This window comes from Hoplias malabaricus, chromosome 5 (assembly GCF_029633855.1).
Source record: "Hoplias malabaricus isolate fHopMal1 chromosome 5, fHopMal1.hap1, whole genome shotgun sequence".
NCBI lineage: Eukaryota > Metazoa > Chordata > Actinopteri > Characiformes > Erythrinidae > Hoplias > Hoplias malabaricus.
The window spans coordinates 11,437,285-11,455,804 of NC_089804.1; the positions used below are offsets into that span (position 1 = coordinate 11,437,285).

The window sequence follows — 18,520 nt, forward strand, 5'->3', positions numbered from 1 at the left end:
TTTAGTGTCCCTCTGTTTTCTTTAAGATATTATTATTAAAATCTCCTGCACTTACCTTCCTCCCTCGCTCCTTGACCACTCCTACACACCCCGCTTTAATACAAAAAGTGTATAAAAAGAGGATCCGTCAAAGACCTACGCTGTGTCTGAAACCATGCCCTAGTCACTATATAGTGCACTATTTTTGCGTTCCGCCATTGTGTAGTAGTGCATGAACACACAGTGGACAATTTTCAGTGTCCACTCAACAATCCCACAATGCACTGCAAAAAGAAGTTTACAGCCCATGTACACTAGCAGATATCAGATTACCCATAATCCACTGCCTTGTTTGGTGAAAACCAGCATGAGGTTGTGTTTGAAATCATTTAGTTCCGTCCTGAATTCAGTTCCCTATAATAGTGCACTATGTAGTGAATAATATAAGGAAGAGTGTATAGGGAGCCATTTCGGACACAGGGCTACTCTGAAAGTGTAATACATTTGGGTCATTTATGTAAGGTGTTTTTTTCCCCCTTGAACCATGCAAAATAGTTCTTGAGGTAAATCTTTTGGTTGCAGGCAAATTTATTGTGAACATATATGTACACCATTTTCAATGAGGTTGATAATGTAAATACATATTTTTATAGGTTTAAATATAGATCAAAGTGGACTTAAAAATGACTGATTACTGTTGTTTGCATTTTATCCACTGTCCCAATTTTTGTAATGACAGAAAAGGTGACATCATTTTGTATGAAGGAATGAAGGCTCATTTTCACAATAGATGTTTATTTGTAAAATTACATTAAATAAATGTGTTTAACTTAATAAAATCAACATCCATTTTACACATGCAATAAAAAAGTGCTGCACGGGGGCAATTACAGTAACAGTCCTAACTGATTAAAAAAAAAATGTTACACACTTTTAGGAAGTGTAAAAATGGGAAACAATTGAATATACAGACTGCACACAAACACATTTACAGTGATATACCGAAAAATTGTAAAGCCTTTTTTGTTTGTTTGTTTTGGTCCAAATGTATTTGGATCATTTTTTTTAAACCTTAATTTCCACTGTAATTTAACAAAGTTTTTTTCTCTTCTTTTGTAAAGTTAACATGAGGTTTTCTTCCAACTGTAGAGAAACAGGTACAGCTTCTGTCAGACCACATTTCATCTCTGTTTGTCTGACTTAGAGCAACACTAGGTAAGATTTGGTATTTGTTGCTCCTGGGACCACATTCAGTTGCGGAGTAATTCACATTTACAGCTGTCCTGAAATCAGTTGGCAGGAGGAGGGAAGAAGGGTGGAGATACAAGGTTTTGTTCCAAACAGTGCTTCAGTGGTAATTGTATAGGAGAAAGGAATAAAACCTAATTAACTTTGAATGGAACGTAATGGACCAGGATTGTTTTCTGAGTTACTCTGGGGCATTGCTAATGTTCTATTCATTAGGAACTTTGACCACAAAGTTAAGTGTAAAGAACAGAAAACAGAGGTACAAGGTTTTTTCCTGAGAAGTCAATGATGGTAGGATTTCACGCAATGTACACAAACTTTCACCCAGTGAAATGGCTTTTTTTAGTTTTTAAAGACATTTTTCACAAAGATATTGTCATTTGTGAAATAAACACTTCCCCCCTGTAATGCATTGTTGTCACTGGTTTGACCGCGACTGCACTGCCATTATGAGTGATTTAGGCTTTTTATGTGTGAACAAGAGCTGTAATCTCAATGTTCAATTTCTCTTATTGCTTTCGTCCTTGCTGTGATGTCTAATGATAAAAATGATCTCATTCTCTGGAGTCATGGCGCTAAAGCAGAAGTTCAGTTACTGCATCTTTCGTCTCTTCTTTCACATCCATCTCCTGTCTCAGCTGCTGGACCTGGAAAAAAAAACACTAAGCTATTATTGTTACTTCTGTGGGTAATATTTCTAAACATTGGGTTTTAAATATTTGTGTGTGAAATATTATAAGCATAACCACACAGTTGATGGTCTACCAAAATAAAGCAAAACTGTGATTTTGATATGGCAATAATAGTCAATAATACTAAATAAACTGTAAAGATCTATTTAGGTCTAAATGCCAGTAGTGGCACCCTTTTCTAAGACACGTTTACAATAGCAATGAAGAACCATCTAGAAGCTTGGATATGCAGTTTTCTGTAAACATTTATTAAAAGGTCACAGCCCACATTTATGGGAAGGAAATACAAACCAATGAGCCACAAGATTAAAAGCGTTTGTTTAACATGTTAAAATGGCAGATGTTAAGGGATGGGATATATAAGACAAAAGTGAACAGTCGGTTCAAAAGCTGATATTGGAAACAGGATAAACAAGTGGTAGAATCTGAGCCACTTTGACAAGGGCCTAAATGTGATGGCTGGATGACTGGATCAGAGCATCTCTGAACCTGTGTCAGGGTCATGGATACACAAGTCTCACTGATGTATAATGGGAGCAAAGGCTAACCCATCTCATCTGATCCCACATAAAAGATAATTTAGCACAAATTGCTGAAATGTTATTATTGACTCTGATTAAAAGGTGCTATTATGCACAGTGCACTGAAGCCTGGAATAAAACAGATCAAATGGCAGGTTGTTTTAAAGTTATGGCTGATTGGTGTATGTCACATGTAGGTGAAGAAACATTCTGGGGTTATAAAAGAGGATTTCAAATTTGCTTAATTGCAATTGCAGTCATTGGCGTTAATTTCTTCTTTTCTACTCCTAAGAGTTTAAAATTGGCCCCTTTTGATTTATTCGACCTCAACACAGAGCAACATCTAGATCCTTTAGAATCTTTGCATAATAAAGTATAAATATAATTTTTAGAAAATCATTAATTACAGAATCTTATATCATGTGCTTTCAATGACTAACAGCCTTGGGTATTTAATAACTTCTGTAACTTGTTCTGAAAGTCCTACACGTATTTAGTAACTACCGTGAATGTTTAGAGAACTGTAAACACACCGGTCAGATGACACCTGCTCTGATGGTCATGTCCAATCAGATTTTCCGGAGTTAAATATAATCTGTGGCTGCTGCCATGAACCTGGTTTCCATGGAAACTGTTGGGCGATAAGGAGCCTCGGCCAGAGGAGGAAGATGATTGGCTGCCAGAGGTTGATGCATTGCTTCTGGATCCAATCGACTCAGGCCTGGGCAGAGCCATTTCTTTCTGAAGACTGGACACCATGTGACTGGGTGTTTTTAGTAATCCTCCTGCGTCTGCAAAGGAGTAAATTAGTTCATAAATCTGAATTAGAAAATGACAAACCACTTTCCGAATGGAAAACTCTGAAGAAGAGAATAAAGGGACATCATAAAGGAAACAAAGAAATTTCTACAATACTTAATTGTTTTATTAATAAAAGATGTTAAAGGTGGAATGGTCAAAAACTGTGGTCAAGTTAAAAAAGTTACGGGGACAAATATTAATGTGATAGTAATACCACAGGCCCAGTCCCTGAACTCAGAGGAACTCCTGTAATTTAAAATGTGGGATTATTTGGCGAGAGGGAAATCTAACTGGCGGAATAGGGAGGCCTTGCCCTTAAGCACGGGGATGCCTCACACATTGCAGAACATTAACATGCAAACCTGAGAGACAGTCATCAACTTGCCAACGGCTGTATTCACAAACCAGGTTTGCTCAACACTGGTTAACTGCTCTGTCAACAGAACAAGCTCAGTTTTGAATACCATCTGGAGTGTTAATGGTTCTCTTTTGGATGACATGTTTACGTTCTACAGGATAAGACGAAGGGCAAGGCCACCCTCCTTCACCAGGTTGGAATTCCCACCCACCAGAAGTACCTCTGGGTCCAGGGGGTTGGGTCTGTGGTAGTGTAAGCAGATCAGTGGTATACCTCATGACCAACTACACTTACTTTAATATATTTTAAAAAATAATATATTTTACAATACTTACATTAACATTTTTACTATTAATTTTGTAATAATACTGAAATAGAAGTAAAAAAGTCAGTTAAAAATGATAGTTGTTGTAAAGTTAAACTTAATTGGGTCTAATTTAATTAATAATCAGAATAGGGCTGCAGAATCACAGCTTAATAAAAGTACACAATCACCAAATCAAAACATGATACCCACGTTTTTACAGGGTGCAGATGATTTTTAGTCACAGTTTCATAATTTAAAGAAAGCAATGCAAAATATCCACACCTTCAGTCATTTGCAATCCTAATGTTCTGCTGTAGATTGGAAAATCCTAACAAACAGTGAATATGAAGCCAACTCGAACACACTGTGGGTGGCTAATAATAGCAACACCTACCTTTCACAGCACTAGGAGAGAATGTTGTTTAGAGCAGTTGAAGACTGCAATGTTCATTTGGCTTTTTGTCTTTTCCAAGTTCAACTACAGCTACTCAAGATTTCAGTAAACAACCATCAGGATTTCAGGAGGTTAATCTGTGATCACCTTCAGGAGAAAGAGCGGAGCAAGCACATTTGCAACCACCACATGATATAAAGGGGAAGACGGCAGTTGTAAATATTGACGTAAATGCACACTTGTTCCCTCACATATGAACTTGACTAAGAGTAGAGGAGGAGTCTTCAAATCTGAACCTTGGATACAGGTTGCAGTTTCGGATTTTAAGATGGCAGACCGGAATGCTATGGAGAGCAATCAGTGCCAAATTGAGAAGCAATCACTGCAATAGCACAATGTGAAATGCAATCCACACGTTATTGCTTTTCCAAATTATCATGAAGAAAACGTGCCAAAATTAAACGCAAAACCAGTATTACATAGTTTTCATGTTGATTGACCTCTTCACTGAAAAACAATACACGTGGATTTGTATTTTAGAAATTACATGATGAATTAGTGTCAAAATTGAATACAGTCACCTCGAAATGTAATCAGTACAGAGTTGAGCACAAACCACTTAAAAATGCAATCAGCCGTACTGTAATCAATACTGTACTGTACTGTATTCCACTGTGTGGAGCTGTGAACGTGCCAAAGCAAAATACAAAGGGATTGCATTTCAGCTGAGAGCACTGCTGTTCCGTGCCACAATTGAACAGCAGTCACTATCCTCTAACGAATTTGGGGCGTGATTCTTCAAAGGTTCTTTAATAACCCTTTAATGATATAATTGGATATAATTAAATATAATGATATAATTTCTTTAATGATATAATAATATAATTAGCTTCAATTGCTAATGTAGCTGATTAACCAGGTACAGTGTCATACTGACAGTTACAATCCTGGCCTGAAACCTGGATCCAAGTTCTAGATGTGAATAAGGTACACTTTTTTTTAATGATTTAAAATTAAGTAAAAAAGAGGTTTGATTTGAGTCTCTAGAGAAATTTGGCATCAGAATTGCACACAGTGGGAAATCAGACCTTTGAAGAGTTTAACACCTTTAAAAGCTAAATCACTGAAATGGTCATGAACTGATGACACATATTATATTTTGTTTTAGAATCATTTTGAGATACTTTTTAAAATGCATACATTGTGGTGAGGTATATGAAGGGTATTGTGAGAAAACATAGTACCAAAAGATTATTTTTCAATATGATAAAAATTACATATAAAAAGTAGTATATTTTACCTTTTCCAGAGAGAAAACAGGTGACAGCTCTGTCGTGAATAGCTCCCTCGCTGGACTGAATGTCCACAAAGGCTTTACTGCCCACTCCCATGAACACACACTCCTGTCTCCGCAACTCTGTATGAAAACAAATGCTCATATTATTGATTGACTTTCTGATCTGAAATCAGCCGACAGCAATACACATGGAAGTAGCATGTCACTCAAAATGTTAGTATTATTAATATTATATTTTATTAATAAATTGCCACATTGAAATATTGAAAACTACACATTAAACTACACACTTTTTTTTTATTTTCAAAGTCAACAGACATCATAGAACCCAATACTAACCTCTGTTCTTCAGGGCCTGTTCCCACAATATCTGCTCCAGGTCTTCAGTCCAGGCCTGTTTGATGTCCTGACTCTCAGCCTGGAGGATGTAAGTGTCCTGAGCTCTCCTCCTTCTGTACCAAATCTCAAAGCACAGGCCACTCTCCCCAGAGTTATGGGTCAGCCCTATGTCAGATGTCTGTGTTTCAAATCAAGAACAATGAACAAATATTATTTGGGAACTTTCAAAGACTTCATAGAAGACCTAGTTATTTCTGGAAAACAGTGAGTATCTGTAAATGTTAGTTTATTTTTATCTAATAGATTATGCAACTAGCCTTATTTCTGCTTTCCAAGTAGTGTAGTACTTATTGGGAAAGTGTAAAACGGCAAAAAGATCCGTCTATGCACCTTGAAAGACTGCTTGTAGAAATAAACGTCATCTCCACGGTGGGTTTTCTTCGGCTTTGTGAAGAGGATGAGTTCCTGAAAGAGGAACACTCTCCGCAAAGCTTTTTTCTTACGCATCATCACATAGAACTCGTCCTGTCGAACTAACTGGCCTTGCTCCTTTAAGTTCACCTGAATGAAACGTAGGAGAAAAATAACACTGCCAAAAATGCTGCTTGGCATGTACCTTTTTAAAGTTGTTTTTTTTAGTTGTCTAATATGAAAAAAAAATAAAAAAGACAAAGGGCTGGCAATAAGGTTGATCTTAAGTTCATCATCAAGTTAATCACCATAAATCAACAATATTGTGTCTTTTAATATTATACAACAAAAGTAAACATAGGTTGGCCCCTTTAATCCCTCATTGCTCAATAGCAGCTCAACATTTCTCACACAGGTATCTGACTCACATCACAGTTGCGGATGGCATCCATGGTGAGTAAGTCATTGCCGTGGCGAAGCTGAAAGCGGATGACCTCAGCAGCAGCCTGTATCTCCTGGCGTTCTGAATCCTGACCAGGTAAACATTCCCCAACCATCTCCTGCAGCAGTAGACTGTATTTACTGATCCTCTGAACAGGCTTCAGGAGATAGGAGGATAAGTCCATACTGTCCCTCAGCTCCTGCTGCTTACACTGCTCCAAGAACAGAAGAGAGGGAAGTGGGAACAAGTTCAACGCTATGAAAAACACCATGTTTAATTTCTTTGACAAAATGGCAACAAAATTGTTACATTACCCAAAATTGTGTTGTATAAATATGTTACAAATATATTTTAACATGGCGGCACGGTGGCGCAGCAGGTAGTGTCGCAGTCACACAGCTCCAGGGGCCTGGAGGTTGTGGGTTCGATTCCCGCTCCGGGTGACTGTCTGTGAGGAGTTGGTGTGTTCTCCCCGTGTCCGCGTGGGTTTCCTCCGGGTGCTCCGGTTTCCTCCCACAGTCCAAAAACACACGTTGCAGGTGGATTGGCGACTCGAAAGTGTCCGTAGGTGTGAGTGTGTGAGTGAATGTGTGTGTGTCTGTGTTGCCCTGTGAAGGACTGGCGTCCCCTCCAGGGTGTATTCCCGCCTTGCGCCCAATGATTCCAGGTAGGCTCTGGACCCCCCGCGACCCTAAAAAAATTGGATAAGCGGTTACAGATAATGGATGGATGGATATATTTTAACATATTCAGGATATATTCGGGAGTAGGAACTGATAGTTGAGCCATATTTCACATAGCGCTTTTCCACCAATAAGGAACCTGAAGTAAGTTCGGAACTATTTGGTGCATTTCCACCCACATAAACTGGTTTGCGAACCAAAGAATAGGAACATGCTCTGTTTGTGTGTGTTTCTGGGGCTGTGTTTGGTGCGACACCATGCGCGTTAGCCAGAGCCTCAGCTCGGCAGTGGTAAGCTACGTTTCTCTTCTGTTCACAAGCTCAGTAGGACGGCTCGGAACTCGGCAACATTACACATGTATTATATTTCACAGACAGAGGAGGACTGCTGATTTTGTCTTATTTCATGAGTGTGTGTGTCTTTGCGTGAAATATTGTAAAGAGAATTGGGGAGACATTTTGTGGAGTTAGTGTGTTTATAAAACTCCATACAGCGGCACACCGCCTCCTTAAACTTCACATGTTTTACTCTAACCAGTTACATTGAATAAATAAGTCATTGTAATTCTTAAAAATCAACAAAATGTTCTTGGTCTTCTTTGTTGATAGATCATCTAGTGTTTATATTTCATTAAAATGAACAAGGTACTGATGCTGGTGTTATAAATTATGTGCTCCTTTTTTCATTTCTGCATTTATTAATCCTGCCCTCCATATTTTCTGTACAACACAATCACAGAATAAAAACCACATGTAAACAAAGACATTGATAGGAAGCACCAGAGCTTCTCCAGACATTTCAATGATAAAGGTTATGTATTTTGGGCTTTCCTGTTTTTGAAATGCCAGAAACACCTCCGTAACAATGGCTATATTGCAAATGGCGGTCCGGCTAAACTAGGCTTGCCTTGATTCTCTTTTTTCTTGTTTAATTTCAATGTATGTTGACTGTATATATCAGCCTTTTATTCACTGTATTACTGCAGACAAATAAATTCCAGCCCAGTGGATGAATAGATAAGAGAGGTTTGTGCAGTTCTGTGCAGGGCTATTTCAGGTGAGCAGGTGCATGTGAGAAAGTACTTTGTGGCCTCAGTATCCCACCTTGAAGAACTTGTGGTGCTGGATCAGAGCATCAGACTGGGGCTTGTTCTTGCTGTAGAGAGCATAGAGACCAAAATTCTCTGTCTGGATCCAAAAGAGTGACACAAGAATGGACATATTGATTTACAACTTATCAATTCCTTTGTATATTTTCGTCTCTCATAAAATATACAGTTGTGTGAAACTGCTGGTCAAATCAGGTTTGCCGTTATTCCTAGTGAAATAAAGTTAAAACTCTCGTCAAGGAAATAAATATTTTTGGTACAATACTACACCAATCTACAGCCACACAGATTTTAAGGGTACAATGTCTGGCACAAGATATGTGCCTTGAATGCATAGCTTATATTACGTGGGCTCAGATGGCATTCTTTTCATGTAAGTTTACAGCAGAAGAGGCATGCTACACTATAAAGTTCAGTATTCACTCTACAGGGCATTCAGCAGGTTGTAACAGAAGTGTTTCCTGGGCGTGCAGAAGAAGCCACGAATAACTCACATGTCTGAGAAAGCAGCGTCCAACTCTCAGTGGCTCTGACCGACACGCCTCCAACTCTGGCAGGAAGTAGTGGCAGTGGAAGTGGTGCAGTTTCTCCAGGTTCCCGAAGATCCGACCACGCTGGCCTCTCAGGTCTGGAGGAATGTCCGGTCTGGCCAGCAGGGGCATGTAGTTAGTCAGAATGTAGCCCAGAGAGCGTACGTATTCCAGCTCCGTCAGCAACAACTCCTCCATGATACGCTGCAGCTTTCTGCAAGGAAGATCAAAACTTGAATAGGGTAAAGACTAGCATAATTGTCCTTGATGACATCACCAAATATGAATTTTAATGTGTGCCAACATTTGGAGCCCATATAGTTATTTTTAATTATATTAAGAATTAAATACTAGAGTCTACAGTGTTCATTTATGCAACCTTTTTTTTAAAAAAATGTAAAAACAAGGTAAGATGCAATTTAGAGCAAAGTAAATGTGATATGGTTCTGCTTTATGTGAATCCTGCTGTTATACCTGTTTGACATCAGTGCTGGCTTTAAATGAAAAAACAAAACAAAACAGCATTACTTCTAATATCCTTAAATAATTAGCACAAAGCTGTAGTGAAACTTTAGCACAGCTCTAGCATTTTATGGATGGAAGGGTTTTATCAGCTAATTTAACTGGTACTTACACACGTAGCTTTGATAACAATCTCAAACCTTCCATTAGCAAGAAATTTTGCATAGTATAGATGCACTGTCAAAAAGTGCCTAGACTAGGGATGCATAAATACACGAGTACAAGTATGTATGTTTTGGTACTTGCCTATACAGCTGGAGATACATAATTAGAATTAAGCAGTCAGGAGCATTGTGCAATAGTGTAGTTATTAGTTAAAACATTTTGTTTAATTAAAAACTGTATTGTTCATTTCTGGAACTGTCCATCTGTCATTTAACATTTTCCCACATTACACCACCAATAATTAGAATTATTATATATATAAAATACATTTTGAGTGAAGAAAATCCACTTTGTTCGATGACAGTCAAAACAGTTCGGTTCTCCCTGCAGTGGTCTTTCACTGATTGTGCAGGCCATCACTGATTATGCAATATTAGGTATAAAAAAGGTATCAGAGCCTCGTTTGCGATTACGAGTACGAGTAAATGAACAAGGTATCGGGCAAATATCCGATACCAGTATCAGTATTCATGCATCTCTAGTCTAGACACTTCAAATGTTTTAGCTTGGCTACTTTGCTCACACATGGCAAATGAACACTTTCAATTCAATTAAATCCTGACAGCAATGTTCAAATCTAGTGTAAAGCCTATACTGTTCTTTAGGTGTTGCTCCTGAACCAAAGGGGGAACAAACTCCCCTGTACATACTCTTGATTTTGCAAGATGCATGGGGCAAGCATGTGGATAAAGATGGTGGGAATGAAATAAATATCTGCAAAATCAAATGATATGAAAGAGATATAAGTGTCACAGTGAAATATCTTACATAGCAGTGCCAGCACGACTCAAATCTGCATCATTCCTCCATCTGACAGCCTCCTTGGAATGGAAGGTAAGTCCATGGTGCTCTGTTTCAGTGTATGATTCTTCTGAGCAGAGACTGCCAGGATGGGAGTGTTGATAATCCACAGCAGTTTGTAGAGCCCTGTGAGAGGAATGGGTCTGGGGGTAGTTGGTTAATTTAGACTGGTCTCCAGGGATGGAGTGATCTGGGATCTGAGATTCATTGTCAAGGGCTGAGATCTGAGGTTCAAGACAAGTCTGGGATTTAGGAGAACTGAAGGCTGAAACTGAGTCCTCAGTATTGTGTCTCCTTGAGTTGTGCTGCCAGGGGATCCACTGGCAGCCAACTGTGCCTGAACTTTGGATTGTTTTTTGCTTGTGCTCATGGGAATTCTTTCTGGGTGAGTTTCTGATGTAGTCAGTAGGATTCTGGTCTGCAGCTTGAGATGCCTTGGAAACTTTATGACCTTTTCGTGATTGCCTGAAGTTGATGTTGAAGCAAGTCACTGTACCATGGATGCTGTCCCGATCTCTGCAGACTTTGTCATCAGAGTGATCAAGATGCTTCCTGCGTAACACAGCAGGTCTGTCAGTAGCAGTTGTGCAAGTGCTCTCATCTCCTTGCCATTCATAATGTAAAGGCAAAGGCACCAAGGGATGCTGGGCTTTCTCCAGATTCTGGAGACACTCTTCTAATTGCCGACTGACACCCTGGCATGTTTCCCAAGCCATGTTCCAAACTTGCATTGCCCTGGAGATCTCCAGAGAGCAGGCCTGGGCTTTGGCCTCCTGAAAGCATTCCGGGGAGAACTTGCTCATTTTCTCATGGCAGTTCTGAAGTGTGGCCTGTTTCTCCTGCTGTGTCATGCACTCCAGTTGCTCCTGTTCCAACTGCTGAGAACATTCATTTGCCACGTCGATTGCCTATAAATGTAACAAAGAAACCCACAAAAAAATGCATCACAAATATCATCTGTTGATTTCAGTGAAGTTCAGTGGAGAAGCTTGAAAGGAGGGCTAACATACCGTCTCACAGAACTGGCACAAGTTCACCATGGTCTCCATTTCTTCACAACACTTATCTGCTCGAGATAAGAAGTCTGACACCCTGGATTTAAAGATGGATACCATTGTGTGGAACACTTCTGTCTCAGGGTAGTTTGGCCCTTGAATGTTTTCTGCTTCAGTTACTAACATCATTACCTGGAGCTTTTGTTCCTGCAATACAGCAAAACAATAGATGTCTCAAACATGAATTATTCTAGGGTGGTTCCATCTTAAATGAACTGCACAACTTGGCATAAAGCTATAATGTTGGAAAGGTCTTTTTCAGTTTGGTAACTTAAAGAGTGTAACAGACATTCAGTTAAGGTATTTTCTTTATTTTTGTCTTGAAATGACACTCGCCGCCAGGAAACTCACAACACCTTCTCCCTGCATACACCATGTGTGTATTCTGTCAAGAAAGCTATACAAACTGAAAGCCAATGGCGTCAATGTTACATGCAGTAACAGCAGCAGCTCCCCCGGGTCCTAGTGCACCCAAGTTTCATTACATTGTTAATATGGAGACAGAGAGAACCCTTGTTAAAAATGAAAGAATTAGGGAGCTTAAGAATATTTAGATGTAAACTCCACCCTTGACTTGAAGTCAAGATCCCAGCGCTAAGAGGTAAACATGCTAACCACCAAGCCACTGTGTCACCCTAATATAAATATAGATATAGAGGACATTAATGCTTACATTAGCTTCAGAAAGGAATGTGGTAAAGCTTTGGAGAATTTCTTGAAGTCTCAGGCTCGACTCTTCCACAGACTCCAGCAGGTGTCTCTCTCCCTCCAAATCAAACCACTCCCTTATCTAGAGCAGACAAAGGTTCCATTCAACAAAACAAACTTAGTTATGCCCCTTTCACACATGCATGGTAATCCAGAAATGATCCGGAGTTCACCCAGAGGAGCTGTATGTGTGAACGTGACCACCCTGCATAGTTCGTCCCAGACTTTACCCGGACTTTATCCTCCTTGCACCCTGGTAAAAACTCTGGGTAAAGTCAGAGTCGACACATGTGAGTACGCACTGCACATTCTCCACACCTAAAACATGTGTTTAATTTCCTGCTGCAAGAGTGTGCATGACACAGAAAGCCTCCTGCTATGCATTGCATATGTGAAAGACTACTCCGGGACATCTCCGGACCCGATTCTCCAGAGTTTCTCTAGAAATTCTCCAGGGTTCATGTGTGAAAGAGGCATTAGATTCAACTGAAGAATTGTTGTTTCCAGTGTCCCGAACAATGAGTGGGATTGTGTACCTTGGCAAACCTTGACTCCAGCTCCCTCAATTGTAGCAGGAAGTGAAGTTGTTGCAGTGACATGTTGGACTTCCTGGCCAACACATGAACCTGCTCCTCCACTTGGTTATACAGGTCTTCCACAATATCCATCACCACACTAGGAGGCAATATCAAATGATTTCTGACAAAGGTATTCTAAACCTCAAAACATATATATATATATATATATATATATCAGATAGTTTACAAATTACTATTCAAATATATATATATATGATTGTGTTAAAGCATATGTTGGTATATTACCGGTTCTCTTCACAATATGTTGCTCTGACATCACTTTCCCATCTCAACCTGGCCAGCATAGCCCCTCCCTCCCTCTGTAAGGCAACTAAACGAGTGTCTTCCAGTACTTCTTTCATCAGAGCTTTCTGATCACTGATACACTGCTGAACATCCTGAATGTAAAAAATGAAGAGAAACATGTAAATAACTCATATTCAAAATCTCTCTAACTATAGAAGCAGTTTCCAAACTGGACAAACTGATTCAATACCAGTAAAGGGAAAACTTAAATTTCTTATTAGATGGTGATTTTTGAGTTAAACTGACCTGAACACTGTCTATTTTATGTACTCCCTCCAACTTCCTTATGGCTTCTAAAAGTAAATTTGTAGCTTCTTTCAGATCCAATACAAACGGATGCAGTTCCTGTAAAACAAACACAGTAGATGATGACAGGCATTCATGATGGCAGATTCCCAGGACTGTACATTCCCAGTAATCTGCATGAGTCAACTCAATACTGTTTATAGCCAAGTCAAGTCAATGAACTTACTTGATGGAGGTCTAGCCAGTCTCTGTGACTGTAGGGAAAAGAGCCACCCAGGAAAGAGGTCAGCTGGCTGGACTCCACAAATTTATTCAGGACTTTGAGAGATGACATAACCTCCTACAAACAAAACGTCTGGAATTTGTATCTATGCCTTTGTTATACCGTATTTAGCTTTGTCTATATTAAGAATTGATTTATAAAAAAGGTTTAGGAAGCTTGGAGATAAAAAGAGGGACAAGCACAAACCATCCCTCCTGGGTATTTCTCCTGGTTTTGGCTTTTTTCTTTATTCATCAGCAGTAGCACAGAGCATACAGCTTGTGGATCCTGCTCCTGTAATCAGCAACAAAAATAAATAAAAATAAAAATAAATAAATAAATAAAAAGAACACCACCACGGGACAAATTCCCAGATACAGGCTATGATTAGCTCACAGCAAAATTGTCCTATGATTTTACTCATATATAAACAGCAATGGGAGCTTGACTTCTAAGGCCTAATCTTTGTCTGCAAAATTGGCTGCAAGATTAAGCTAGACAACCATCAAACCTAGGTCAGCTACATACTGTAGACTCTCTATTCATACGGGAATACATAAGCCACACAACTCACCTGTACCAGCTGCAGAGCTTTCAGGAATTTTATGTGTGGTGGTGTCGTACGGGCATCATACACAATGGCCATTCCAAGCTTTCGAACCTCCTTCCTGTGTGGAAATACAAACGTTTTGATGTCAATACCACTGTAAACTTAACTTTACTTCACCAGGCCTTGCTTTCGGGTGTGGCATCCCATCCCTACCTGGTGATGGTGTGGAAATAGAGAAGCAACTGTGAGAGCTCCAAGCTGGATACAGGAGACCTCCAATACTGGTCATCTCCATAAACTTCTACAACTGCCCTATTCCAACGGTCTCTACCACCTGAGAAAAACATAAATATAAGATAGGGAGAATATGAAGATCAGACAGAGACCCCCACATGTATGATTTGAGAGGCGGCTCATTCTTAGCGCTGCAATGACACTGACGTTGTGGTGATGTGTTAGTGTATGTTGCGCTGGTAGAGTGGATCAGACAGTTTTTAAACACTGTGTCCGCTCACCGTCCACCCTGTGAGACACTCCTACCTCGTTGGTCCACCTTGTAGATGTAAATCAGAGACAGTAGGTCATATGTTGCATCAGTGGACTATTCTCAGGGCAAAAATGGGGATAATAAAGTATGCAGAGAAACAAGTGGACTACAATCTGTAAATGTAGAACTACAAAGTGCTCCTGTATGGTCAGTGGAACTGATAGAATGGACAGTGAGTGTAGATACAAAGTAGATATCCCTAATCCAGAGATCGTTCAGTATAGATTTAAACTGCAATGTCACATACATGACTGGTTACCCTTCATACCTGTAAGGCAGACCATTCCTGACTGCAGGAGGTAAGCCTCTGGTTTTGATGTAGCTGGTGATGATGCTTGTGTTCTAGGCATTTCCATATCATCAGTATGTGGCTGTGAAGAGGACATAAGTGTATTTGTCCAAGGTCCATTCACAGGAGGGGATGTATTAGGGTCTTCAGGATCATCTTCAGAGAAAGAATGAAAGAACAATATAGAGGTTTTGTACAATGAATGTATCCTTTGGTAATTAAGTATATGAGCGGAATTAACCATGAACTGTTCTCACCTTGCTTTCGGAGTCTTCTTCTGTTTAATTTTGGAGATACAAGTCCAAAAGTAGTGGTCTTTTTCCCATGAACTACATGCAGCCTTGGGATCATTTCAAGATGGCTGCCCCTGCTTCCCTCACTGGGCTGTCCTTGGAACACAACATGGCATTTCTCTGACGTTCCAATCACAGTTGGTGTGAAACAGGTGATGGTTCCTTCGCGATGGGGTGTTACGTCTGCTGAAGTATCCTGAGAACTTTCAGGTATGTTTCTGTCAGCTGTTGCAGATTGAGGATACTGTTTAGAATGTTCCAGAACAGATCTGTGGAGGGTTTTTGACTGTATCTTTATGCTTGAGGATGGAGATGAGATTGGTTCTTGTAGATGTTTTTTTGTGCTGACTGGACTTTGCTGTGCTCCTCTATACGACTCCCTGCGTGGACATTCCTGTTCTTTGACTCCATGTCGATGCTTCCTCTGCATACGAGGTGTGCAAGGCTGCTCTGCAAACCTCACGGTACGCACACATGTTGGACGATCATGAGGTGTAGAATGGTCATGAGGTGTAGGACAGTTACGATACGTATGACCAGATGTTGCTGGTGCCGGAGTTCTAGGTTGAGTCCCTGAGTACACTGAGGAATCCTCTCCTTTGGGAATGTCCACAGGGCCGATATGATCCCTCCCAAAACTGCGACTGTCCCAAGTATTGGGAGACACCCAACCCACTGGACTCATCCATGGCCCAGCTGGATTCATGTCTGTCTTTTTGGAACTGTCTACTAAACACAAAGACACTGCAATACCATCCTTCGCTGGACAGATCCTAGTCTCAACCGAATAGACGCGATGTTCCGGTGTACCCTGCAAGTGACCTTCAGTCTTAGACTCCTGCTGATTCAAAGAACCAGAACAGGCCATGTGCCGTGACTTTTCCAAAAACTCAGGTTCGACACCTGATCCCAAGACACTCAAGCTATAGTCTGCTTAGCGGACAAGGTGCAGTGGCTGAGAGGCTTCCCATGCCTGTCTGCACCAAGCACTTTCAGCCAAAATAACAGGGTGTAATAGATGTGAGATAGATCTCAAATCAGTCTTTCAGACATAATGGCCAGCCCTCATGATGGAAGACCGAGGCAGAATCTGGGACCTGCCCAGGAAAGAGAATACCTTTAAGTGCAACGAGCAAGTAATTGCACACATTCTAGCTTAACCCTTAAAAGTGACAGTAGTTTTATATTTTATTTCTTAATGTACCTCACTGAGACAAGCAGACATTTTCTAACATTTTAAAAAACAAAACATTCAGACCTGAAAATACGAACCTGTTATTCATTACACAAATATTTTATTACATTTATTGCTACCACAAAGCACAGTAACTATAACTTTAAAGGTGTAAGGAGGGAAGACATATGAAAAGGCTTGTTCTGAACTCAGAGCAATGGAAAAAATGGGCTCATTGGAATTTTGTTTTCACACGGTGTTGGTGCTGGAGTTGTTTTTGTTTTCTGTCATTTTTTTTATTTCACGCAGAATATATCTTGCAAAATTTGCTGGAAACTGTAAACATGTGGAATTCAGCTCCCTCTGTAGGATTTCTTCCCTCAGTACTGGTAGAAATAGGTAAAGAACATGGTAACCAAACTGCTGCTGTCCCACTCTGTAAAATATAAAATGTTCCTGAAAGTTCTTAAACATTTAAGAATGCTGCAAGGAACAGTGCTATTATTTTGCTGGAGATATGACATAGTCACTGAAGTACATTTTAAATACAGCTGCCAATATAAGCTCATTATGTGAAGGAATAACCTTGACGTCAGACACACGCTTCTGATCTTCGCTTAAAAAATACAACACCACCAAACAACTGTATAAATGATACTGAATACCAACACCTACAAAATATATTGAGCTTTCTCAGCACGTCCCAATAATTTTATAGAGGTATACCTAATTAAGCACTTTAATTTCCTGTAGACGTAAGCACAACAACATCAGCATTTACCATTGTTTACTGCACTCTAAGCTACGCCTGGAACACATTCTTCAAATGGACAGAGAAGGTGCTGAAAAGCTGTCAGCATTACTGGATGTGAAATCATTAATCCTTACACAGCACTGAGGACAACAACTTAAAGGTGCTGTGGACAAAACCTCAGCACGGTCTGAAAGATTCACTTTTTTGCACTCTGGTGCAGCAGGTAGTGTCACAGTCACACAACTCCAGGGATCTGGAGGTTGTGAGTTCAAGTCCCACTCCGGGTGACTGTCTGTGAGGAGTTTGGTGTGTTTTCCCTGTGTCTGTGTGGGTTTCCTCCGGATGACCGTCTGTGAGGAGTTTGGTGTGTTTTCCCTGTGTCTGTGTGGGTTTCCTCCAGGTGACTGTCTGTGAGGAGTTTGGTGTGTTTTCCCTGTGTCTGTGTGGGTTTCCTCCGGGTGCTCTGGTTTCCTCCCACGGTCCAAAAACACACATTGGTAGGTGGATTGGCGAGTCCAAAGTGTCCATAGGTGTGAGTGTGTGTTGCCCTGTGAAGGACTGGCGCCCCACCACCCACTGCGACCCTGAATTGGATAAGCGCTCACAGACAATGAATAAAAGAGCTGCAGTTTTTATTAAATTTATTAAACTATCATCCATAAGTTTGTCATAGAAAGTAGAAAAATATAACTCAATAACAACAAGCTTGGGAACTATACATAACCGATCAATCAGAAGAAATCAAACACTAATATCTGTGACATCACAACCCTACAAAAACAGGCCTGGACACTAATTAGAGTTGAAATATTGGTGTGATAACCACAATTAGATATTTTCAACTCTAGAATATGGGAGGCACAGTGGTGCAGCAGGTAGTGTCGCAGTCACACAGCTCCAGGGACCTGGAGGTTGTGGGTTCAAGTCCCACTCTGGGTGACTGTCTGTGAGGAGTGTGGTGTGTTCTCCCTGTGTCCGCGTGGGTTTCCTCCGGGTGCTCCGGTTTCCTCCCACAGTCCAAAAACACACATTGGTAGGTAGATTGGCGACTCAAAGTGTGAGTGAATGTGTGTGTGTGTCTGTGTTGCCCTGTGAAGGACTGGCGCCCCCTCCAGGGTGTATTCCCGCCTTGTGCCCAATGATTCCACGTAGGCTCTGGA

General features: G+C 40.3%; 1 protein-coding gene across 1 annotated transcript; it reads right to left on the bottom strand.

Moving 5' to 3' along the window:
* Positions 1-806: 806 nt before the first annotated feature.
* On the bottom strand, positions 807-16,137 carry si:dkey-65j6.2 (puratrophin-1). Its single transcript, XM_066672091.1, has 20 exons — positions 15,397-16,137; positions 15,119-15,295; positions 14,517-14,637; positions 14,328-14,421; positions 13,961-14,047; positions 13,718-13,831; positions 13,492-13,590; positions 13,186-13,337; positions 12,898-13,036; positions 12,327-12,443; positions 11,609-11,800; positions 10,566-11,506; positions 9,075-9,324; positions 8,576-8,659; positions 6,776-7,000; positions 6,327-6,497; positions 5,937-6,114; positions 5,601-5,717; positions 2,974-3,231; positions 807-1,874 (listed from the first exon to the last, which is right to left on the bottom strand). Exons 1-20 carry the CDS (start codon positions 16,115-16,117, stop codon positions 1,816-1,818), a joined length of 4,296 nt encoding a protein of 1,431 aa, XP_066528188.1. The 5' UTR covers positions 16,118-16,137; the 3' UTR covers positions 807-1,815.
* Between the last annotated feature and the right edge of the window lie 2,383 nt (positions 16,138-18,520).